The following is a 25,932-nucleotide window of genomic DNA, read 5'->3' as shown; positions in this document are numbered from 1 at the left end:
GGGAAGGCTTCGGACCGACGTGCCCTGGCAGAGAACTCAGAAGACTGTGCTATTCATGCAGAGGAACTGTGTGTTTACTCTTGTTTAAACTTACCTTTAACTTGGTGCCATTCATGCATAGGAACTGTGTGTTCACACTTACCTTCAACTTGGTGCTATTCATGCATAGGAACTGTGTGTTCACACTTACCTTCAACTTGGTGCTATTCATGCAGAGGAACTGTGTGTTCACACTTACCTTCAACTTGGTGCTATTCATACAGAGGAACTGTGTGTTTACTCTCGTTTAAACTTACCTTCAACTTTTAGAGGAAATGTGTGTCGACTCTAGTTTAAACTTGCCTTCAACTTGTCGAGGAACTGTAATCACATTTCAGAATCATTGTTAGGATGTTGTTTCCCCCCTGCAATGCTAATGATCCGAACGTTGGGGTTGTGTGCAAGCTTTTTTTTTTTCTGCTGGTTAGAAAATGCTGACTAACCAGCATGATCCCATCAGGTCCTCATTAAGAATGGTTATCTCTGGTTTGTGGTGACTGTAAATCATACAGAGCATTGGTTTGGTGAACACCCTACTCCTGGGATGAGTGTACCAGGAATGATATTGATTCTCCCAGTACTGTAATCACTGGTAGTTAACACACAGTCATTTCCACAGCACCTTGGCTAAAGTAAGGCGTGTGAGTAACAGTCATGAAAGTCATATTACATATACAGTGTGCTGACTATGCAGGGATGAGAAGGGGGGTTTATTTGTTGGTGCGGTTGATGTCAAATTCTATATGTAAATTTCAGCTCAAATATTTACGATACAAGTAAAGGTGACCCATAAGTTGAATCTCTCAGCCGTTCTTGACATGCTGTTTCAGATGTGCTGTTTGGAATTAGTTCCAGTTCTCATGTCCATCCACACATCACTCAAACAGCCAAACAGCTGTTCAGCCACTGTTCTTTTCACAGATGTCATCTCAGTGTTAATTGCTTGGTTCTTTTAGCTTCTACTTGTTGTTGTTTTTTTCAGTGTTTCATGCTTCTCAACACGTTTAGAGTCTAATTGTATGAAGTGGGTTCACTAATCGCTGTTTTTCCACTGTTGTTCCTGCTACATCAATTATATATGCCATCTACAACCATACAAATCCTGGCCTAGTGTGTGTGGTGTTCTTGTTTATTTGATAGTAAGCTTTGATATAATTGTTTTTTAAGCATGTGACACTGAGAGAATGTGACAAAGATGACAGAGAAGAGATTAAGATCAAGTGGACTGAATATCAACAGAAGGGAAGTATCAGATACAGGAAACTGAAAGAATATAAAAATACATGTTTGTTTTTCTTCGATGTTGAATTTTTAGAAACAGAAAAATGGAAAATAGAATGGGAAGTTAAGAGACTAGAGAGAGTAGAAATGTGAAAATGTGAAGAGACAGATTGTGAATCCTGGAGAAAGATTAAATAAAAGACTAAACTGAGCTGAAGGAGTGCGAAGACAGAGGTATGGGTGTGAGGACCAAATGTGTGAGAGGAGAAAAATGAGTGAGGGTAGGAGAGAGAGACAGACAGAGGGAGAGAGAGTGTGAGAGAGAGAGAGAGAGAGAGAGAGAGAATGAAACAGAGCAAGGGGGGAAGTGTAAGGGATAGACAGAGAAGAGAAATAGAAAGAGAGCTAAACAAAATAGACATATATACATGGGCAGCTCACCAGCCAGCCAAAGGTGAGGCTCCATGCTGGCCCTGGGGCTGTGTGCTATATATAGCCCAGTCCACTGCTCTGGTGCTGGGGCCTTCGCTCAGCGTCTCACCCTTCCCCTCTCCCTTTCCCTCACCCTTCCCCTCTCCCTTCCCCTCTCCCTTCCCAACTCCCTCTGCTCACCAGCACATGTTTCCACCTCATCACCCCAAAGCCCACAGTACAGCACATGCTGTGTGTGATAATTACTCAAGGAGAAGAGAAGAGAGCACTCAGAGACTCAAATACGCGCAAACACACACACACTCACACATACTCACACACACACACATACACACACACACACACACACACACACACACACACACACACACACACTCACACACACTCACACATACTCTCACACACACACACACACACACACACACACACACACACACACACACACACACACACACACACACACACACACACACACACACATTGTTGCCCTGAAATAAAACAAGCCAGTTAATTCAATAAATTATGCATTATTGAATGGACTAGATGTTTTCATTGGAGCAAACACTATACACACCACTGGCAAAGAAGCAGAGAGACAGCTCACACACTTGACCACAGATAAGCAATCTCCACCAACAACCAATGGGCCAACAGCGATTAGCACTCCAACTCAACCAAGAACCAATGGGCCAACAGCGATTACCACTCCCACTACACAGCACGACCTTCTTCCTTAACTAAGAGAACTAAGAGATGTCACCATCAAGTGAGTTTTTTCATCGAATAAGTCAATGAGGGACAAGTTGTCGTGATAGCCAGTGCCAACAGTTCCTTTTGCCAGGACAGTGTTGTTTACAGTTTGCTTAAGCCAGAAAGGACATCTTATCTTCTAGCTTCTCTATATCAGAGGCATTAGCCAGACCGTGGGGTTGTCGTCAGCCCATCTACTGATGCATTCCAATCTCAAGCACACTCCTGCATTGTCAGTAGAAGATAGCTGGTGTTGCTTTAGGTTGGCAGCTCAGAACTGACTAGAACAAAATGCTGTGAGTGAATTGACATATGAGAGTGACTGTCACCCAGTGAGTTTTCATCTTGGTCTTAACCTAGATGCAAAAGCAAAGTTCTCATGACTCAGAATAAACCCTACAGGAAGTGTGGGTCAACGTCCAGCTCATTAGATGTGGTAGTTTAATGAGAGATTGGTGCCAGCTAGAGAAATTAAGATCACAAAGACGACTGATTGCCATGGGGTGTTTTCCAGTTAGTTCTAAAAGAGTAATGAGTTCAACCACTCACTCAAAAATTCTGAACCGTGTTATGAACCATTACTGTGTAAGTGAATGTTAATCACAACAACGGAAAGATGAATGGCATGTTCTTTATAAATCTCAACATTTTGACAACATGTTTGTTTGCAGGTCTTAATCTCTTTCTCACCAATTTAACAGTATCACTTTTTTTTTTACTTTTCTGCACAGTGTGCAACACCTCTTCACTCCTCTACTCTCTCTTTATGAGCTACGGTACATAACCTGTTATTTTTAGGTTTTACACACCTGTAGTAACATTTCATCCTGCCTCACCCTGGATTATTTTCCGAAATCTTCATGTGTTAAAGCTGGATGGCACTCCACTTTCTGGTCTGGCTGTTTTGTAAATTACGCTCAAGCTATGAGCTATGGTACATTCATGTTGATGTGTTAAAGCTGGATGTCACTGTAACATGCTTGGGCTATGTGTCTCATTCCCCCCCACCATGTGTTTAGTGTGTTGAGAGTGTCTGGTGTTATTACAGCTCAGATGCCTTAGGATGTTTCCTGAGACAGATACACACACTCATCTAAATCCAGAGGAAATGTGGGAGGAGAAAAAATCTGTTCATATCTAAAAATAAATAAAAACTTTAACAACAAATGTCACACATGATTGCAGCGCTTTTCAGGAAATCCGTATAGATATACTGATGCTATTTGCCATGGCTTAAACAGTGGCTTAAAAGAATGTGCGCCCCCTGGGAATGTTGGCCTTATCATTGTTGTCTACAGCATATGCAGATACTCTAGAGTCTACAGTATATGCAGACATAAAGCCTTTAATGGGCAGTATGTGTGCCCTGTTTGAAAATGCATGAAACACCATTGCACGTTCAAAAAAGAGGGCAAGGCTGGAAGAGAGAGAGTGAATACTGTGGGGAAGAAAAGATGTGAAAGTCCTGTAGAGAAAGGTAGATTAAGCTTAGATTGCAAAAGTAATACTCAATTCGAAAGAGCTCTGTAATACTCAAAGTCATAATCACTATACTGTTACTATAGAAGAGTTCTTCTATACTCACAAGTACACTGGACCATTAGCTAGTTGAATGAGGTTTTGAAAGAAAAAGAAAAAATCAGTTCCTGCTCTTGGTAAAATCTGTGTGAAAAGGACTTCAACAAGAAGAACAAACTTTTAATACTGTTCCCTGGACCTTTTGTTTCCAAGTTGGACTTCATGCCAGTCACGCAAAATAAAGGGGGGAGATCCTTTCTCTGATTAACAAGGCCCTCTTTCTCCCAGGATCCCACTTCCCATAGTGCCTCTAGCCAAGTCACGTTCAGCCAGACACAGAACAGGCTGACACCTCAGAGATGAAGTGCCTTCTGGCCGGTTGGATCTGCCCCACATCAGTCTTCCCTGTCCGGACAATGGCCACACATGAAGCCCTTTAGACAGAATACTGTGTGAAAATATAGAAAAGAACAGTTTCTTTAAAAGTACAGTTTCTTTAAAATTTCACTTCTTTAAAAGTTATGCACGGTGAGGGACCAGGACAGGGGTAGAGTAGGAAAGAACAACAAGGGGAGGAAACAGAGGACAGAGGAGGACACTAAATAGAGCAAGACAATACAAAACCAATCGAGAAAATAGAGAACTTAGCGCAACACATCTTTAATTTCAGCCATACGGCTGTGCAGAGATGTGGTTAGAAATGAAAACATGGTAAATAACAGTGATTGAAGACAGAGACTCTGAAATACTTCATACCACTTTCCAAATGCATGTAGGCCCAGCGGTACATGCTGGGATCCCTCTCAATTGCTCTCTTTCTCTAAGCCATGCCTAAGTGTTGTGTGATGCATGTTATCACTGCATAATTACCATTCCACTCATTATTTTGGAGTGCTTTAACCCCTATACCGTTACAATTTGTGGTTTCAAGAAGTCCCCCTGTCAACACCACAAAACTGCATCGATTCTGTTTAAAGATGAAGTGTATTATCTGTTGATTAACACTTCCAAGCTGAGGAAAATTCCTGTAGAGCACATTTTCTTTCTTGTCTTGCTGTCAATATGCCTTTAAAGCTCCGCAGGTTTTTGTCCCAGAGACATGAAAAAAAACACCCCCAGAATTCTTGAATCTATACAGTTTGAAAGTTCAAGAACATATCCATCGTTCTGCAAATTAACTAATTCCTGTGGTGCTGTTTATGTAACTTATTCCCCTCGTTTCTCTGAGTTTGCACAGATCTTTTCCCAGACACCAGAACTAATTTAGTGAACATGGCCAGAAGAACCTGATCCCAGGCAGCAGACAATGGGCAGCGTTTGAATGGAGGCCTGGCATGAATGAATGAGGGGGTGAATGAATGATTAAAAAAACAGTGTGCTCCCTCTAAACCTCAGAGCAATAAGCTTTAGAATACCTCAAGTTCACACTTTGAGTCTTTCCTCAATGGAAACTCACATAGTTCTAGAGAGTTCCACTGTATCCATGCCAACATGTTTTTCTTTAGTGTTCTCTCCCATTCTCTTTCTCTCTCTCTCCACACAACTAAACTGGGCCAATCTGCTTCACTTGTGAGATCTACAGACCTCACATGCTGCATTCAAAGTAGTTTCTGCCGTTGGAAATCAAAAAGGTTCCCTGTCGCAGAGCAAGGGGCTCATGTTCCGAGAACACCTCATCAGATAATTCAAACTTAATGTATTGAAAAATGTTTCTTCATAGAGAATGGATAGAGGTGTTGTGCTTAAACATGTTAGAAGGGCTATGCTCATTACAAACCCTTCATATTTTCATTACATTACATAACATTTAGTCATTTAGCAGACGCTTTTATCCAAAACACATACTTCCCCTTTCCTAAATCAAAATCCAACTTTTCATCTGTTATCTAACCTTCCAACTGTTATGACTACAGAATAGTCATCTCTGAATAATAATGCTACTGGTGTTCATATAACACTTAATTCATTGAGTGCTCTCATGGCATCCACTTTACCTCCCCCCATTCCCACACTCTCATGGCCAGCCAGCCCAGCATCAAGATCTTGTAGATTTAGGTGTGACTAGAGTTTACTTCAGTTTAATAAGTAGAAGCCCAGAGGGATAAGCAGCTTCTGGGAACATATTTATGTACAGTGCCTAGATAAGAAAGGCCCACAACATTGCCCTCAACAGCATCCAACAAGTTACTGTTGAAATTATAAGAAAGATCACACTTCTAAAAAAAACATTTAGGGATGTATCTGGTGTTTTTATTTTTATGTTGCAGTGTTTTATCCGCGGACCCATTACCTAAATCAACATTAGCTGTTGTGTGTGTGTTTACTCTGGTGACATGTCTGTGTGCTGTACAGGAGTGGCTGTGAATGTGATTTGTACGGAGGTAAAGCACAAGATTAGCCATTCCTGACCTGCTTAACATGCTCTCGTTCACAGGGTGAATATTCAGCCTTTTACCCACACGCTGACACTGGCGCTTAACCTTTCAGCAGGGGAGCTATGAACATTCTATTAAAAGAATGCGTTCATCAACAATTTAAGGTTCTAAAACTCCACGGTCTACTAAGATGGACCCAGATATTCTTTAGAATGTCATTCTACAACATTCTAGACACATTCTAGACAGTTCCAGCTGAAAGGTAAGTAATGTGGCATAGGACAGAATATCCTATAAGCAAACTAAGTCCCTATAAACTAAGTAGTAACTGCAAGTTCCTGAAAAGAGAGTAAATTTGCAGTTGTTTCTACAAATGTGCAACTGTGTCAACACCTGACTGTGCACATCTGAGAATTGATGTGAATACTATGTTTTCCCTAAAAACGGTAATTTGAGTGTTTAGTAACACAAACAGAAGATTGAAAGTATTACTGTCATTCTGAACGATAGAGGCCTTAGAAGGGGAATGTTGACAGGACTGTTCATTCTCAGGGCCTTCTACACATAATGCCTTCCATCAATTGAAGCCCTTTGGGCATTAATACAACCACACCAGGCCTTAGTGGGACAGGACAATTTGAGTTTATTTGTATTACACAGTTAAAAACACATATAAAATTTGTTCTGCTCAAAAACAAAGGCACAACACACTTCCTCAATCTTAGGTGTGAGGACTGGTCTGCATAACTGTATTTGATAACTGTTTGTGTGCACATTTTTACGCGTGTGTGTGTGCACGTTTTTTATGTGTGTCTGTGTGTGTGTATTTGTCTGAGAGCGTGCGTGTGTATTTGTGTGAGTGAGTTTCAAGCATTCCCTATATAAAACACAAGGTCCAAATATACAGTACAGAGGTTAAGTGTCAGAGCAGCATAGCTACCATGCCGCAAAATGAAAACAACTCCAACTGCAGTTCAACAGGACACTTTAATAGTACGTCTCCCTCTCCACCCAACCTGCAAAAGAGAAAAAAACATGTTCTTACTGACATATGTTAACAACCTGATGTCTTGGGAACAGAAACGGAACTGTGTCAAGGTTCTAGACTCCAGAGGCATTGTTTCACTCACCTCCTGGGTTCCGTCTGAGGATGAGCTTCCTCATCTCGTCATAGATGAAGATGAGGAGGGAATAAGGCAGGGCACAGAACCACCAGTTGATCCTACACAGACAAAGAAGCATGAAGATAAATCGCCAGGAAATCCACAAAATCTCATGAAATTCACTCATTTAAACCAGATGTGTGGGAAAGTGTTTGCCAAGCTCTGTGGATTGCCGGAATCTTTAGAGGACCTTCACGAAAACATGACTAAACACACAAATATAAAGGAGTCTATTTTAATTTTGTTTTCTGTTTTGGCTGTATGTATTGAGCCCTGTTAGAATCAAAGGTTTTAAACGTGCAGAAAAGTTACAAACTTTAATTGAAAATGATATAAAATAATGTATTATAATAATGTAGTATAATACTTGAATCTACTCTTACTTGAGTGGGTACATTCTGAGGGCGATGTCCATGCCAGGGCAGTAGGAGAGGAAAGCGGCCAGGGCTGTCTCCTCAAACAGGCCGAAGATCAGGATCTTATTTCTGAAGTAGAACAAAAACATGGCTCAGTATCGTCCCTTATGAACATACAATTATTTCTGTTGTTCACAAGATTGGTAGGCCATACTGACTATCACATTTAATTATGTTTGGTTGTGCATACTTCATTCCTTGCTGGAACACAGAGTTTCTCCTGGTCTTGCAGACGATCAGGTCAGCCCACTGCACGATCACAATACTGGAGAAGAATCCTGTGTGGCAAGTGAACTCCACAATCTTCCTCTGCTCATAGGTCTAAACAGCAACAAAAACAAAAGCAAATGAAAGTTATGAAAGACACAAAAACTATGAATTAAACCATGACATACAATGTTACATTGTAAATTGTCATTTTCAAGCTTAAGATAAGATAAGATAAACCTTTATCAATCCCCGTAGGGACATTCAGGTGTAAAAGCAGCAAGGTAAAAAGAATAAAATATATGAATACAATATATAAAAACAAATAAAAATATGAATAGAATATACAAATAAAAAAAATATATATAAGGTCAACGCTGCTGGCCCTAGATATAAGATAAAAGTTATTATGTGAGGGGTCAGTCCTCGGTTGTGGAGCCTGATGGCTCTCAATCTTAACAACCACATAGACAAAATACAAATTACATCCTTTCTTTGACTGGGTTGGCTACTTTCTTAAAGTGAGTGATTGGGTTGGGTAACTTACCCACTGCTGCCCATAGCTATCCTGCAGATCGTTGCAGTTTTTGTTGTCCCAGTCAACACGGATACCCAGTAATGTTGCGGGCAGGAAGCCATTTTCAGCAAGGATGACGAAATACGCAAAGAATCCTGCCAGAGCTTGGATCATACCTGGAGCAAAGCACAGATCACGTTGTCATGGAGATCACCCTTTGGATTAAATGATGCACTGGACTACTCAACTAGACTAATTGAATGTCATATCAATAGTTTCTCAGCTGGTTATGGCATACATTCATTTGTAACAACTTGAAGTTGTTCACTGTGACATACAATACTTGTTGTTCTCCTTCTGTACCAAACAGTGATATCAACAGGGTGTACCTTCCAAAGGCAGCAAAGTTACCTGATGTTACTATCAACTTGACTTTAGCACGGTTTACATAGCAAACGCTAGGTTTATCTACACTAAAGTACTAATAATTGGGGGAATAAACACACTGATCTAGCCAGGGACTGTCTCCTCTGACCCCATGTTAAGCGGTGCGTACCAATCTGGCCATAGGCTATGCTGATTAGCCTCTCGTTCACCAGTTTGTCAGTCTTGGGGTTCCTGGGTTGCCTCTTCATGATGTCACTCTCAGCAGCCTCATAGGCCAGAGAAATAGCGGGGACCTGGAGGAAGAAATCAGAATGGACTAAGTGTTCCAGTCATGCTCGACTAAGGGACAGTACAAACAGGACGAACAATCTGTTCATCAATGAATACTGCATGGACACTGTTCACTGTTGTACCTTGTGTTACTGTTTACTAGGCACAGTGTGCTAGAAGGTGTGCATTTTTTCAGATAGCATATGGAACTGAAACAAGTTTTATTATCACAGTATTTGACAACCTCCACTGTTTTAAATGCTGTGCTGTGTCTTCCTCATTTTGTTATGTATTGTAAGAATATGTGTCCTGCTTATAGTACCTAACACTATCATCTAAGACATACAGGCAAAATATCATCAGCCCTTACCATGTCTGTGCCCAGATCGATACACAAGATGGTGACCGTGCCGAGGGGCAGAGGGATGTTAGCAATGATGAAGAAGAGGAAGGGAGTGATCTCGGGGATGTTGCTGGTCAGGGTATAGGCGATGGACTTCTTTAGGTTGTCGAAAATCAGACGGCCTAGGGGTAAGAATATAAATACAATCTCATTATAGAACAGAGCTGGAAGAGGGGCTGTCTCCACCCATTTGAACGTATCAACCCAGTATTGCAGTGTCTCTGGGAATGGTGTACCAAATAAAAGAAGAAAAAATTGTAATAATTTGCAGGAGTGGGCAATATGCACTACAAATGTTCACATCACATATTTCTGTATGGATGGTATTGGTATTAGATCACGGTATTTATCATCTAGAGTTCGTACACTTAATATGATTATATTTTCCCAGTAGCAAAAGAAGCATAAGTATGTATTGCAAAAGTAAAAAACAAGAAATTTCCAAGAGTGAGAAGATCAAGAAAGATTAAGGTATGAAAAGAAAAAACCATGAGGGGGCCCCTAATAACTAGCACAATTAACTCATGTTGACATTCTCCGTCTTGAGGGCTGTCCTGGTGCATGTCATGACATTTGCTATTTATGGAAACATCCTTTTACGGTCGATTAGGAAACATAGTCCAACCTCTGTGTAGGGGTGTGCTTAGCTTTCCATTGTTAACAATGACAAATCCTGAACAGCGGCAAAATGTCAAGCAATGGCCAAAATAACATACTACATTCACTCCCTTTCCAAACTGGACATTGTTTGTTAGATCATAAATATTTCAGTTTGCTGGTTACCTAACTATCAAATTGGGCAATTGTATGCAAGAGATTTTGACTTTTTAATGGGTTTCTCTTCTTTAAATGCAGTTAAGAAGTGATCCTCTTTAATGGGCCCTTAGAATTTTCTAACGGCCATAATTCTGGTAAATTATTATGCTTTATATCATGCTTTAAAAAAAAAAAATACCCAGGTATTGCAAAATACATGCAATAGCATGATGTAATACTATACAACTATAAAAACAAAATACCGCTCCCCTATTCATTTGTTTATTCAAGAATTCAAGAAATGAATGCTTCCAGTCGACTTGTGTGGACGTGAAACAGCTTCTCTTACAGTAATTAAAGAGATTTGTTTGCAAATCTTTCCAGTAGTAAAAGAGGAATGTGAACTCTCAGCAAGCTGAAACAATAATCTTGAGGTGTTGCTGGTGTTTAAATTAGTCAAGTGATCTTAAGCAACACCAGCAGTATTATGTTAGACGCGTCATTTTGTTGACCTACTACTTCTCCCGTGCAGTTCAGTAGATTAGTTTAAAATCAGCTCAAACCCACCTTCTTCCACTCCAGTCACAATGGAGGCAAAGTTGTCATCCAGGAGGATCATGTCAGCCGCCTGCTTGGATACGTCAGAGCCAGAGATGCCCATAGCAACACCGATGTCAGCCTTCTTCAGGGCCGGGGAGTCGTTCACACCATCACCTGTCACCGCCACGATGGCACCCTGCATCCAAATAAAGCAGTGTTAATAATCTCCTGGGGTTGAACAAACCTTCAAAGACCTGTCCCTAAAAATACTCTCATAGTTTGACAGCTGATATAAGTACACTATGAAAAAGAAAACCTTTAATATTGAATATTTAGTAGATGTGTGTGTGGATCTGGGGATAATTAAAGAGGACTTTTTCGTTTTTTCCCTTTCCTTAAGTGTGTCATACAGCTTGTTGTGCATGTAAACGGGCTGAAAAGTTACAGAGCGCAAATTACACACCAGGCTTCATCAGATACAGAAACTAGTTTCCTTCATAAATACTATTGACTACATAAGATTTTCTAATATTTCACAACAACCACCAATTAAAGCACGTGCAAGTCTCCTCATACTGTTAGACCCATAGACACACACACACACACACATATATATATATATATATGGTTAGACCCATCCCTGCTCTGCACATGTGATGTGAGCTGTAAGATGCTTCAGAGGCCTTCTGTGGAACCCTCACCTGGCGCTGGCAGCCTTCCACTATGATGAGCTTCTGCTGGGGGGAGGTCCTGGCGAAGACGATCTCAGTGTGGTACTTCAGGATGTCATCCAGCTGCTCGCAGTCCATGTCCTTCAGATCCCCGCCGTGGACCACGCAAGCCTTGGCATCTCTAATCAAAAAAGGAGAACTTGGTTAACAACAATTAAAACTACACCAAGATGATTGTATGGTAAATTGTAATTGTTTGCCATGATACTGAAAACAACATAACGAGATACTACAGTGAAAATATTAAGTGTAAATCACTGCATGTTATACTGAGATGTTTTTCCCTCTCTTGGCAAATGGTAGTGGTCTGCAGAACACCAGGATACCTGGGGTTAACTTCATTGACAGGAATGTTAAGACGAGCTGCAATGTCCTCCACAGTTTCGTTGCCTTCAGAGATGATGCCCACACCCTTAGCGATGGCCTTCGCTGTGATTGGATGATCTCCCGTCACCATGATAACCTGATTAGAAAAGCGCAGTACATAAGGTGAGACACGACGCAGGAGTAAAAAATAATGACCATTGACCTGTTTGCTTAAACATTTGCTAAAAAAATGATATTTACCAGCAATTAGACAGACATCAATCAATACTTTTACTAAATAATATATCCAGTCTGCTGGCCTCACTGCTTAAGCAAAAGCTAACAGCCCCAAGGACATGGGTTCGATACCCAAGGAACACACATACTTATAGTAGGTAGGTAGTGTACCGTATTTAATCCGTCTATACTTCTATAACTGTACTGTACCTATAAAATAAGTGGTTTGGGATAATTAGGTCATAATGTTGTTTTGGTTTGCAGGTGTATATGACACTGTAGTCATATTGAGTATCACGTCCTAATTGCATTTAATTAAGAGAAACTCATTACAGAGGATCACTTCTTAATTGCATTTAATAAAGAGAAACCCATGAGAGAGGCACCTTGATTCCAGCACTCCTGCATTTCCCCACAGCATCGGGAACGGCTGCACGCGGAGGGTCAATCATGGACATTAGTCCGACGAAGCACAGGTTATCTGTGGGGAAGTTAACTTCATCTGTGTCAAACTGGAAGCCCTCGGGAAACTGGTCATCAGGCAGGTTCAAGTGACAGAAGCCTGTGAAGAGTGTAGATGAACATAAGGAGAGATTTGTTAAACATAATTGAGCTGGAGAACTCAAAGCTTAACAGGATATAATGAATCAAACGGTTTATCGAGAAGCAAAGGAGTGTTTAAAGGCCCTTTTTCAACATAGCAAAACTAAATACTCTCTGCATAAGTGGAGCTTTATGATGCATACCTCACCGCAGTGCCAGCTGCATGGCCTACGGACTATCAGATGACGACAGATGCTTCCACTCTCTCACTCTTCCCTAGAACTCTCTCCTCCACCTTCACGCATACGCTTGTGCGTACACCACCTCTACCATCAGATGCTTCCATGGTCTCTCTCCAAGGCCTGTCAGCTCCATCTAGGCTTAAGGTTAACTCTCATACCCTTATCCTCAAACGCTTTATGCTTCCAAAAAATGTGTATCCCACCTACGCTAGCATAAGCTTCCATGTTCACTCTCTCTCTCTATTACCCAGCACTCTCTCTCCGAGGCCCCCGAGCTCCAGGTAGGCATTCTGGAAGGAGTCTCTCATCTCCTCGTCCATCTCCTGCTCCTTGCCCTGGATCATGATGGTGGAGCATCGGTCTAGGATCCTCTCGGGCGCTCCCTTCATCACCAGCAGGTAGGTGGACTCGGTTGCTGCGTTGGGGTTCTTATGAATAGACAGCTGTGGGGAGGATAGAGAGGAGGTTCTTTGTCTGTGTGAGGACTTTGTCGGGTGTTGGTTGCTACGAACCGGGCTTCGGTTGTTTAATTGTAAATAAACCTGATGTACCTGATATTACATAGTGAGTGTGCGTGCTTGTACCTGATATTACATAGTTGGTGTGCATGCTTGTTCCCTAATATTAAAAAGTGAGTGTGCTTGCTTGTACCTGATATTTGTTGGTAGAGTTGAAAGGGATCTCTGTGCTCTTTGTGTACTTCTCTCTCATTTCTTTGACAGATCCACAGCATAGCTCGATGCACTTCAGCAGAGCCGACTCAGACGCGTCCCCGGCCACGTCCCTCTGTGGGAGAAGTCCAGACACAACTTACAAACCATCCAACTGCTGATGCTGTTTGCAGTAACAACACTACTACTAATATCATAAACAACGCGTTACCTTTTTAGTAATAATGACATGAAAACTCTCACACAAATGCAAAGCAACAGGCCCAAAACCACAACCACAAGGTAAGAATAAGCATTGCTTAGAGACAGCGGGAGGAGGAGTGTAGTCTTAAAGTGCATGCACATTGAACAGAGGATTGTTGGAAATGAGACTGGCATTTCCCGGCAGAGGACAGACTAGCTACAGGAATAGGAGCTGTTTTCTTAAGACCTTACAGAGACTGTTGTTATTAAACTGGTAATAACCTCAAGAACCTGCACAAATACAGTTCATATGTTGCGGAATCCTCTGGGGAACTGCTCAATAAGGTGCAGTATCTTCTTAAGTCTCATAATAATGGCTTTAGGGTTCAACTCACATACAATATTTGTTTTATAATAATGAAAGGTTCATATTTCAGTCAACAGGACTCAGCATGTTTTGGTAAAGATAAAGTTGAAAAAAAAACTGCTAAAATATTCAGTTTGATAGTTTGTGATTTAATTAACCATGATTCATTGATTATACTGGGGCTGCAGCAGCCACCAAAGCTATCTATTGCAAAATATTAAGGGGAAATTTGCTTGCTATTGATTCTGGAGAAGAAAATGTTAGCTGACTCTAGACAGGAAGTTCAGGTATTTAGCAGATGCTCTTACAAAGTAATATAAAACTTACAAAAATATAACATATTTGACAATACAAAATAACTAATAACCATCAATCCGCACCCCGATGCGCAGCGGAGTAAGATATGCAGTAATTTTCTCCTTATACCATGGGTATCAAAATCAAAATGGCTCTCTACTGGATCAATCACAGATGAGTGCCAGATCTGTCCCATAGCCACCAGCTGTGAGGTGTGCTTTCCGGTTACCTTGAGGATGGGAACGTCGGTCTGTTCGGCGAGGAAGACGGCTCGGTTACAGAGCCCAGCAATGCGGGCCAGCGAGCCCCAGGTGGTAGAGCTGCGGTCGAAAGTGGTCCCGGTCTGGTTCTCCGTGGTGTCAGCCTCGACGATCTGGTTGTCGAACCACATGTGGGCCACCGTCATGCGGTTCTGGGTCAGGGTGCCGGTCTTGTCAGAGCAGATAGTGGAGGTAGAGCCCAAGGTCTCCACGGCTTCCAGGTTCTTCACTAGGCAGTTCTTCTTTGCCATGCGCTTGGCGGTCAAGGTGAGGCATACCTGAGAAAAAACTAAAATGTAAGAAGTCTCCTATACAAAAGGTGATTCTACCTACATCTAGCAAAAACAAACACGAGGAGTTTAACAACATAAGTTTAACACCATGTATTACACCATGAGTATAACATCACGTTTCCCCACTCACAGTGACAGTGGCAAGCAGTCCCTCGGGCACGTTGGCCACTATGATGCCGATGAGGAAGATGACAGCCTCCAGCCAGGAGTAGCCGAGGATGATGGATAGGATGAAGAAAGAGATGCCCAGGAAGACGGCCACGCCGGTGATGATGTGGATGAAGTGCTCGATCTCCCTGGAGATGGGCGTCTGACCCACCTCCAGGCCAGAGGCCAGGGTAGCGATACGGCCCATCACAGTCTTGTCGCCGGTGCTGATGACAATACCGCGGGCAGTTCCTGGACAAACACAGATGCACGATCAGAAATGATGCCATCATGTATTAACCCATTCAAACATAGTATTTAAGTATGTGTGTTGGGGCCCAATATCTAGCTGTGTGTGTATGTATCATGTTCATGAATGCTATGCATTATTATGAAAAAGTAAAGAATATGAAAAATTGCTTGAATGATGAGGAATGAAGCTAGTAAAACCATTCTCAAAGAAAACAAGTATAGATAATGAAGAACATTTCTGTTTTTAACTGGGGAAAAAGCTGGAAAAGATCACTTGTGTGTGACCTCTTGGAACATAAGACTGGGTTTGTTGACTATGATTCTGTTTTGCCATGATTGTTATATTCAGCCATGACTTTTAGCCATCCCATTTCCATGGACTCTGGTTATTGCATGTGACTATGGTCCCTTGGGATGTCTCTTTGGGAATCTCCATAAAACGCAACCAAGTTAAATACACTTGAACGGATGAGACAGAGTGCACACTGTGAAAGACTCTACCTTCCACACAGTTGGTGGAGAAAAAGGCGACGTTCCTGGTCTCGAGGGGGTTATCATTGGAGAAGTCTGGAGATCTTGTCTGCGGTTCAGATTCACCTGTCAGAGAAGAGTTGTCCACCTAAAAGAAATCAATCTCAATCAATCAATCAGTCTCATATCAGTACCACAATAAAGTCGGACAATACCAGACACACATAGCCATTGTTATTAGAACGATGTATGTGTGTGTGTGTGTGTGTGTGTGTGTGTGTGTGTGTGTGTGTGTGTGTGCGTGTGTGTGTGTGTGTGTGCGTGTGTGTGTGTGTGTGTGTGTATGTGTGTGTGTGTGTGTTTGGTGTGTGTGGAGTGGGTCTGAATGCTGATGAGAATGAGATGTTGAAATATTGCCTATGCTTTGCCAAGTATTTAAGGCGTGCTACAAACCTGCTTTGAGTGGATGACTCAATGCTCTCGCACTCTCTAACTCTGTGTGTGTGTGTTTGAATTATTTAAGGCGTACATATTGAACAAGAAGCGTTCCAGTTCCTCCCTTCTGTCAACCAGCCCTGTGTAAACCCTGTTCCCTGCTCCGCGTGGGCGCCCTGTGGGTGTTCATCCCTACCTTGCAGCCGTGAGCAGCGATAATGCGCACGTCCGCGGGGATGCGGTCTCCTCCCTTCACCTCCACCAGGTCCCCCACCACCACGTCCTCAGCATTGATCTGCTTCTTCTCTCCATCCCTCACCACCAGGGCTTGCTGCTCCACACAAACACAGGCACTTGATGGAACATGTGCTCAGTAAATGGTAAATGGACTGCATATATATTATATATCATATATCATCATATATAGTATATATATTATATATATTAGGCGCTAGGGTTGTGTTTCACACAAACACAGGAATTGTATGTAACGTGTGCTCTATACAGGTTGCTACTATATTAGATCAATAGTAGATATGCAAGACCCTTTGGTTTATTGTATGTTGTACCGCTGGTAAAAAAGGATGGACAGGACGTCTTTGGTAGACATACAAAAAACTGGAGAAAAATCAGTTGGTGAAACCCCATGTTGCTTTATACATAAAATGTGCCTTTATGAATTTTCCAAATCACTGAGAAGCGAGTAAAGACCATAACAGCACTGTAGTACTTGTGCTTGGTGTGTTTAAAGCCCATAACAGCACTGTAGTACTTGTGCTTGGTGTGTTTGAGGGATGGGCTGACTGACCTGCGGGACCATGTTTTTGAAGGAGTCCATGATCTTGGAGCTCTTGGCCTCTTGGTAGTAGGAGAAACAGCCAGTGATGATGACCACAGCAGACAACACGACGCCAAGATACAACTGCAGTGGAGGAGAACTTCTAATTAGCTTGTGGTAATCCAGCAATTATTATGATTCATCATTTACCATTAATGTATGCAAATGTATACATTCGTTTCAAGCTCCACTATACCAGAGCATGAAATGGCATAGTGACATAGTTTAGTCTGTGCTTTAAATTTAAATGCATTTTGTGCGGGTAACACATTTGTGAGTTAATTTGTTTTTAATTTAACTTAAGCATTTTACAAAACGTATAAATGTTTACTTAATGTATTCATTGTTTTTTTGTTTTGTATTTTTCCTCACGTTGTCATTGGCGGGCTCATCCTCCATGGCTGCCTGGATGCCATAGGCCAGGAAGCAGAGAAGGGCTCCGGTCCACAGCAGCAAGGAGAAGCCTCCAAACATCTGCCTACAGAACTTCACCCACTCCGGGGTGGTGGGGGGCGGGGTCAGGGCATTGGGCCCGTCACGAAGCAGGATCTCGGCAGCCCGGAGATTAGTCAGACCCTGAGAGAGAGAGAGAGAAAGAGAGAGAGAGAGAGAGTGGGGGGGGGGATAGAGATGCAGTGAGAGAGATAGAGAGAGAGAGGGGGGAGAGTGAGGGGTGAGAGAGAAAGAAAGAGAGAGAAGGAAACTTGTTGAGTAATACCAAAAGAAATGAGATGCTCTGGCTCCCTGAGCCTCAAATCTTACAATCTTTCTCTCAGCCAACTGAACTCAGTTAAACAGGATGGGGCTGTAAATTAGAGCTCACCTTGCTCAGGTCAGTGCCATATTTACGATGGAGCTCGTCCAGGGTCAGTTTATGGTCATCCTTACAAGAGTGAAGAAAAGGATTTTAGACTAAAGAACAGTTCAGTATTACTTTAGCCATATGAAGATAAAAGAAGATAAAATGCATTGTTAATAACATTGACAATTCACAAATACATAAATGTAAACAAAAGCACATTTTTTATATTATTTTTACTTGTGGCAAGACCTTGGAATTATAAGGCTCTAACTGACATTTTGGATAATAACGGCAGTTATTATAGTAGTGTGTTTTTGATGGATAAAGGGAGATTTATTTTCGACCCTTGACAAGTATGACCCTTTATGACCCTTGACCTTTAAGACTCACCATATCGACTTCCTTTTTCAGGTCATCCATGTCCTTCTCCTTCTTATCCTTCTTTTTCTTCTTCTTCGACTCGCCTCCTTGCTCTGACGTTGCCGCCAACTCATACTGGTCACGTCCATCCTACAGAGCAGCAGAAAGAGCACCTTTATACATCCTGTTTTCCAGAATACACCAGTCACACCTCTGCTCAGGCATAGCAGATGTAACCAAGGGGCTACAACGTCTTAGCGACAGACATTTAGAAAACATACTGGTGTCATTATTAGGACTACTACCTTAAAGAGAACGGTCTCAGTGGAAAGGTGTAATGATAAACTCAAAACAAAAGGTTTTCAAGTGTCTATGGTAATAACAGTTTTATTAATTTGTATTATTATTCTGATGGTTGAGAAGTAAAGCCTTCCTGCTTTAAATTGTGCATAAAATCCTTTTATTATTGCCATGAATGGCTGGGCAAAGTTCCATCGAACTGATTCATCATTGAAGGCCAAGGCTCTTGCCAAGATGTTGTCAGATTCACACAGTTCCAGTTCAGGAGCAGGGAAGAAACATCTAATGAACGAACTGCACATGTCCTTAAATTGTGTTCAAATTCATAAACTGATGGCCTTAGATATTATCACAGACCTCTCAGTGTGTTTTAATTGGGCCTTAATATGAAAAAGTGTCACATATTTTTCGAATCCCTAATTATCCTTCAATGATTATTCACATCAAAACAGAGTTTCCAGTCATTAGTTAGAGATAAATGTATGTGCTTTAACACATTAAAGACCTGGTTTTATACATGAATAAACACTCTTATTTCCCTCAAAATAAAGGATATTGAACCTGCAGCCTAAAACTCGATGGGTTCTGGTTGGCTACACAGTAAGAACTGAGGCCCCTGTTAAAGACTAACATACAAAGATGTTTAAAGGGCCTGTCAGCTAAGATTTGTTCCACTAGAGGAGCTCAAATAGCACAGAGTTCTCACACTACGATTCCACTCTGACAATCTGTTGATTTCAACTCAGACTTCAGCTGTCATCTGATGTACAAAAGCTCAAACACCCCCGTGTTACTTAACCTCCAGGGTAAAGCAACTCACATCCATAAACAAGATGGACGTTCTGTCAGGAGTTATTTTTCATGTCACAAAGAAGAAAATTTCCACCTAGTCTGCCAGCCAATAGCACTGTCTCAAATCTGTGGAAGTCTGCTACAAACACACCACACACCCCAACACACACACACACCAGTGAGATACTTGGGGAAAACATCACACACATCACGTGTCTATGCTCTCTCCACTGTTGATTCTGTCAGGGTTTTACCGTCCGAGACAAAGAGGGACGGCAGTGCTGGAACATCACCAATCATCCGTCACCTCGGCAAACACCTGAGCCAAGTCCCCCTCCCTCTGCAACAGCACAGTCCCACAAAGCCGGAGACTCATAGACTGGGCTGGCCCTGAAACGGCCTTAAATCTGCTGAATCTGTACCTAATTAGGGCCACACCTGTGCCAGATGAGTGCTGCATCCGGAGAGCACACATCACACCAACTTGATTTCAAGATTCTCTTACTAGTCTATAAATCACTCCATAGTCATGAACAGACATGCCTTAAGATACACACCCAGAAGATACCTGAGGTCATCTGGCACTGAACAACTAACAGTTCCAAAAGCCAGGACAAAGAGACATGGGAAAGCAGCTTTTAGTTTCTATGCCCCCAGCCTTTGGAATACTCTGCCAGAATACCTAAGAATGGCTGAAACGGTGGAACCCTCCCCCCCAGCAGCTGTCTCTTAGTTTGACGATAACCGCACTGAGCAGTCCTATACGATGCCAGTGTGGTTAGTACGTAATTTCCTGTTTATTTATCTCTGTGGCTGTACTGTGTTACCTCCTGGTATGAAATGCGCCGTACAAATCAAGTTTGATTTGATCCACTCCGGAGCCTGGCCCATCAGAGTGAAGAGCAGTGAGGGGTGAGGGATGCTGGGGCTGTGTGTGAGTGGGTGTGTGTCTGGGAGGGGGGGTTACTCTCATGGTTTATGCATGAGGCTGGCTTATTTCGGGCCGTTGTGGCTCATTGTGGGAAGGGCCTGCCACAGTTTTATGCATGACTGGGTGTTTGGGTGTACCAGGGGTGATGGGGTTAAATGTCCCCTGACAAGGCGGTCTTTAACGTTGTTGTGTCTGAGTACAACAGGCTGGTCAAAGGCATTTAGTCTCAGAAGCTTCCCAGCGGACGTAATAAAAAAAAAAAAAAATGAATGTGATCAATATTAATTTGCAGACTTTGATGTGTTTCTAATGTCATCCTTCAATCAAATTATTCTTTTGTGGAAAACTGACTCTTGTCACTTATCATAATTATACTACACACAACAGGAGAAAAATCTCTTTTTGGGTTCATCTATTTAGCACTAGCATCAGGCTACTTCACTTTACACATGATAGACTGAAACACATACAACCATTTGCACAGCGACACACAGGTAGACTAACACACCCGGCCTCAATTTCATTGAGGGCAATGAGTAGAGTAACAAGCAAAGTATGTCACGCGTGAGATAAAGGTAGCGTGTGACATGTGTCTGCTGCATTATCCTCGTACATGCATGTCAAAACCCCATCCAACATTCGGGGCACAAGGCACCCCAAAAAACATGAACCTGGGAACACAAATCGCTACACCTCTGGCTGCTCCCTGAGCCTTTGAGTCTAGCCGAGCAAGCCTCAGTTTGAGCCCACCAGTGCCACACATTCCTCAGGATTACCCTCGTAATGCAGACCAGGGTCGGTAACAACAACTCCACTCAAACAGAGGCTGCGGGGGTCTCTTCCCTGTCACAACATGGCACATACAACTAGCAGGGAGAGGGTGTGTGGGGGGTAATGTGGCAATGCTCCATGGCATTCCTGGCATTACATTGTAAGTTGCAAGGGATAAAGGCACCTGCAGCAATAATAAAGGTAAAGGGAATGTGCAGTGAAGGTTTGTGGAGACAACAGGACTTGAAACAGAACTGGCACGCGGGAAAGCTGACTGGATGGATGCGGGTCAGAAGGTCAGATGGTAAGTATGAAGTTTAAAATAATCTGAAATTGACTTGAAATAGCAACAGAATGTGGAAAAAAAATACCGTTTTGACTTCATGTATAAAAAGAAAGCCTATGCAGAGTCTTGCCTAGATACCTACTAAACTACTAAAACATGCTAACCAGCTAGTGCCCCACCCTCCTCTCTCACAATACCACTTTTTACCTCAAGAGGCACTAGTGAGTCACTGTAGCGAAAACAACAATGCAAAGCAATGGGCTCCCAGCCAGAAACCCACACTGTTAGGAATGGTGTTATTAATCTCTAAAGTCCAATATCAGAGGCTAAAATAATGACAGCTAATTTTTGTTAATTCGTGGAGAAATGGAATGATCAGATTTTCAAGTGGAATTTATGAACGTAACCCTGTAAGAAAGGCCATCGGTTAACGTTAATGGTTAGACCATCAGCTAGATAAAAAACAATTATGAACGACACTCTGTTAACATAAATGGATTATTAACCATCAGCTAGATCAAAACCTTGTAATATTAGTCTACTTTATCAGTCAACATGGTTCTATAGCTGCTAACATTGCCAGTTCTGTATCCTTCACCTTCAACAAATGCACTTGTACCGCTGTTTATGGGGGGGTTACTGAGAAGGGCTAGAGTCTTCAGAGTTCTTTAGTGCAGACAGAGAAAGCAAGTGTGAAAAAGATTTAGCCTATAATCATCAATTTTCTTGACTCTGGAGTTATTTGGTTGAGAAGAGTTAGCTGTGGAAGCTAGCGGCTTGTGCAGGCGGTTTTCTGCCAACCACTGCAACCAGTGACCAGACATCTATATACAGTATGTCTACGGTGACCACTCTCTGCTGCTGGGTCCTGCTGGGGAGGTGTGGCCTACTTGGCCATCACAGGTTTTGAATAGGTCTATCAATGAAGAGGTAGCCTCTATGTATGAAATGTGCTACATAAAAAAACTTGCCTTGCCTTGAATAGGATTGTAATTTACTTATTTAGATAAGGCTTTAATGTATTTCAGATACTGATATTGATTCTGAATTGTTGTTGTATTTGTTTAGATAAGGTCCATAAGGTATAGCCTAGGCTACATAAGATACTGGTTTTAGACTGAACTGACTCCTTTAAATAGACTTTGATAAACTCTAGCTCTAACTGGGCTCACAGTCTGCTATTTGACTAAGTCAAACAATAAACCATATTTTGCTATAACCCACACACTTTAAAAGGGAACACACTTCCTACATGGCATCTCTGTAATGCAAACTGTAAATGTAACTTAGAATTTTATGGATTATGTCGTTCAAAGGTAAACAGCATAAAAAATGTAAAAAAAAAGAAAAAAAAAAAAGAAGAAGCTTCTCAAGTTAGGCATCGTTGCAAGATGGACAAATGAAAGGAGGAGAAGACATTGTGTAAAAATGTAGAGAGGTAAAACGGACTGATGATGAAAAGTGCGTCTTCTTGCATGATTGGAAAGAGAGAGAGGGTATGGCGCTCCTAACTTGCTGAGCGACTTGGCGCCACATTATCGTAAAAACCTTCTCTGAAAGGCGGACAGATTGACAGTATGCAAATGAATAAATGTAATAATGTAGACTACATAGAAAACCAACTTGATGACGATTCTAGCCTCAATGAAATCCCCACCGTCTGAACCATGGGTCCGAACTCCTCTACTTCAAAGTCAGTATCTGTACATTCACAAATAACGTACCATATAGGTTTATTCGGCTTCGGGAACATCTCTACAGCAGATGCACTTAAATGCAGGGCAAACTGGAGTCAGAGCATATCCCAAAAATGTACAAAATAGGCTCCAATATTGAACAGAGTGACTTTATTTGAAAACATTTTGAAAAACTTAGTATGGTACTTACCCCAACCCCCATATTCACAACGTAATAGTCTCACGTTTGTCTCCACAAAAGTTTTAAAGTTGTGAGTCTTCTAACTCTTACAGACCCCGGTCACCACAGTCGACTGGGAGAAAATCTCATCCAACCCCCTGTCGACCGACGTTGTTACTTCGTTTTTATACTGTTTCTTCCATCGTGACGTCGGCGTATGCTCCCTTTGCCATGGTTACACCGAAGCAATGGGAGTGGTCGGTCAACAACTCCATGTGTGGTTTTCACCAGAGCCATGAAGGCTGCATGCTTTCACTAATCAACTGAAATGGTACCTGGACGTCAATGTTGTGACGCAATTTACCCAGTCTTGGGTAAGATGATGTGCACAGGTAGCCTATGTGCATTTTTACAGGCCAATTGTCTTGAAAACGGCAGAAACAACAAAGTGTGTTTAGGAAAAGTAACAAAGTTGAACTAAGTGACGTATCCCATTACTTAGCTCGTCGTATGGGTAGCCATGGTTAAAGGATACAAATGATTCTCACGCTACAATCATCAACTCTGCACATGCATGAGTTGTCATAGAAACTGTTACCCACACATGAGAGTTGTGCTTTTTGAAGCGCCATCTGCTGGGTGTTTGAATCACCTCAATCTGGACAGTTTTTTTCAGCATAACCTGACAAGTGAAAGTGTGACAGATTAAGAAAGAGAAACACATTTTAAAAACAGGTTAATCATAAATTCTGACCATCTGATTCTGGCCACTGGCACCATGTTGTAGGCCTATGTGAATGATTGCCTGCTATATCACCCCTCCTATTTTCTTCTCTGAAAAGTAATACAACTATATTCCCTATACCCTTGTAAACTGATGTCAACAAAGGCTACCTACATTAAGGGTAGCTTTTTGTACGTTTATATGAGTGTTTGTAATAACCTTATTGTATTTGTAGCACATTTGTAACCTGACTCAGAGTGGAATGTGTGGTGTACTTCACTAATGCATTAATATGACATGCAGTGCCACTCTGTGTTAACACTGTGTTAACTCTCTTCATTGCTGTTTGTTTTGTTGAGCCTATGCGCTGTATTACCCAACAATGATGTGAGTTTCTCAAAACAAACAGATAAGGATACATGCTTAAATGTCTGGGTTTTGAATACTGCTACAAAATGCTACATACAGTGTAACAAGCTCCATAAGAGAATTGATAGTAGCATTCAGCCAGTGGGCCTCTGGTGTCAGTCAGGAACTATGGACATTCTTCACTGAGGGGGATTGATCTTCCCATCTTTCCAAGTAGGGGAGAATGGGTCTCAAGACACTGTCCCTGATTGTTTAAGTGTCTAAGTGTAATATGTAAATCAGCTGTAAACAAGGATATCAGTGAAGGACTGAACATTGGCCTATTAACTTTTAGTGCATCTGATAACATTGTTTTCACAACAGGCAGCACCTCTAAACATGAGAAATTTAATTTCATCCATGCTGATTGTTGCAAGTAATGCTTAAAAAAAAAAAAGAATGGAATATGTTTATTTGGGGGCTATAATTTCAGAGCATCATTTAAATCGGTTTGTTTAAATGCTTCATTCATTTATTTTATCTCTTTAAAATACACCATGCATCAATGTCCACAGGCCTGACACAATCTACCGGATCTATTTTCTTTATCTAATGTCTTTATTATGTATTCATCCTGGCATTTCAGCAAGGATAAAACACACATAACATGCTGCTCCTTTTATACACCCTCACAAGAGATCTCTTTTGTCTTTCTTTTTTTCTTTCTTACTTTCATTCATTCTTTCTTTTTTTTCCTTTCTCCTTCTCTTACTCTCCAGCTCCTTAGGTGAGGAGAGACAAAAACGGGGTCACACAATCTAGTTCAAACACAGCCACGAACTGACGTCCTACCTTCAGGCTCTCTATCTCCAGCAGACGGTCTTTGTGAAACCCACAGGCACACGCTCTTGATAACACGCTGTCCTTGTGTAGACAAAGCCTCCAGGTGGACAGGAGGTCAACGGCCTCCCTCACAGGGTTCGGCTGAGCAGACAGGTGATTTCAAGTGAGTCCAGAGCATGGACAGAGACAGAGCCGCCATCTTCATGTGTCTGTGGTATGTGTATTTGTTGGCTCATCAGCTGAGATAATGGCTAGATAGATCCGATAGATTGTGGAAAGTGAATGCACCTGGGAGGATTGTTTACTTTGACAATCTTTGACCAAACTTTGACCACACCATCATCCCCACCACATCACTAGCATTCAAGGCAGCCAGGCAGCTCAGGGAGTTAAAACCAAAGAACTGGAATGAATTGGAATGAATAGAATGAATGGGACTGAATAGAATGACTGTAAGTGACTTCTTTCTGTATACAGAACTCTCTACTTTATTGAGGACCTAAATTACATTTAGGCTGTTATTATGGCTACCAATGCTCACATGGACACATCTTAGGCCCGTCCTTCATTTTACAGTTATGGAATGATTAATATTGAACATTGGTTACATTGTTCCTATTCCTGTTTTGACATGGAACATACTAGGTCATT

The 25,932-nt window shown here is 41.8% G+C and overlaps 1 protein-coding gene across 1 annotated transcript; it reads right to left on the bottom strand.

Moving 5' to 3' along the window:
* Positions 1 to 7,322: 7,322 nt before the first annotated feature.
* Positions 7,323 to 23,408, bottom strand: atp1a1b (ATPase Na+/K+ transporting subunit alpha 1b; the record flags this gene model as incomplete). Its single annotated transcript, XM_080839515.1, has 22 exons — positions 7,323 to 7,351; positions 7,466 to 7,557; positions 7,882 to 7,983; positions 8,105 to 8,235; positions 8,669 to 8,814; positions 9,195 to 9,318; positions 9,666 to 9,820; positions 11,022 to 11,190; positions 11,696 to 11,846; positions 12,052 to 12,188; positions 12,655 to 12,830; positions 13,301 to 13,496; positions 13,705 to 13,839; positions 14,801 to 15,109; positions 15,255 to 15,523; positions 16,025 to 16,142; positions 16,626 to 16,760; positions 17,238 to 17,351; positions 17,640 to 17,843; positions 18,091 to 18,150; positions 18,460 to 18,579; positions 23,397 to 23,408. 22 exons carry the CDS (start codon positions 23,406 to 23,408, stop codon positions 7,323 to 7,325), a joined length of 3,084 nt encoding a protein of 1,027 aa, XP_080695641.1.
* Positions 23,409 to 25,932: the final 2,524 nt, after the last annotated feature.

Source organism: Sprattus sprattus, assembly GCF_963457725.1.
Source record: "Sprattus sprattus genome assembly, chromosome: 5".
NCBI classification, from domain to species: Eukaryota; Metazoa; Chordata; class Actinopteri; order Clupeiformes; family Clupeidae; genus Sprattus; species Sprattus sprattus.
The sequence above is the reverse complement of the archived record's forward strand: the minus strand, read 5'-3'. Positions and strand labels throughout refer to the sequence as shown.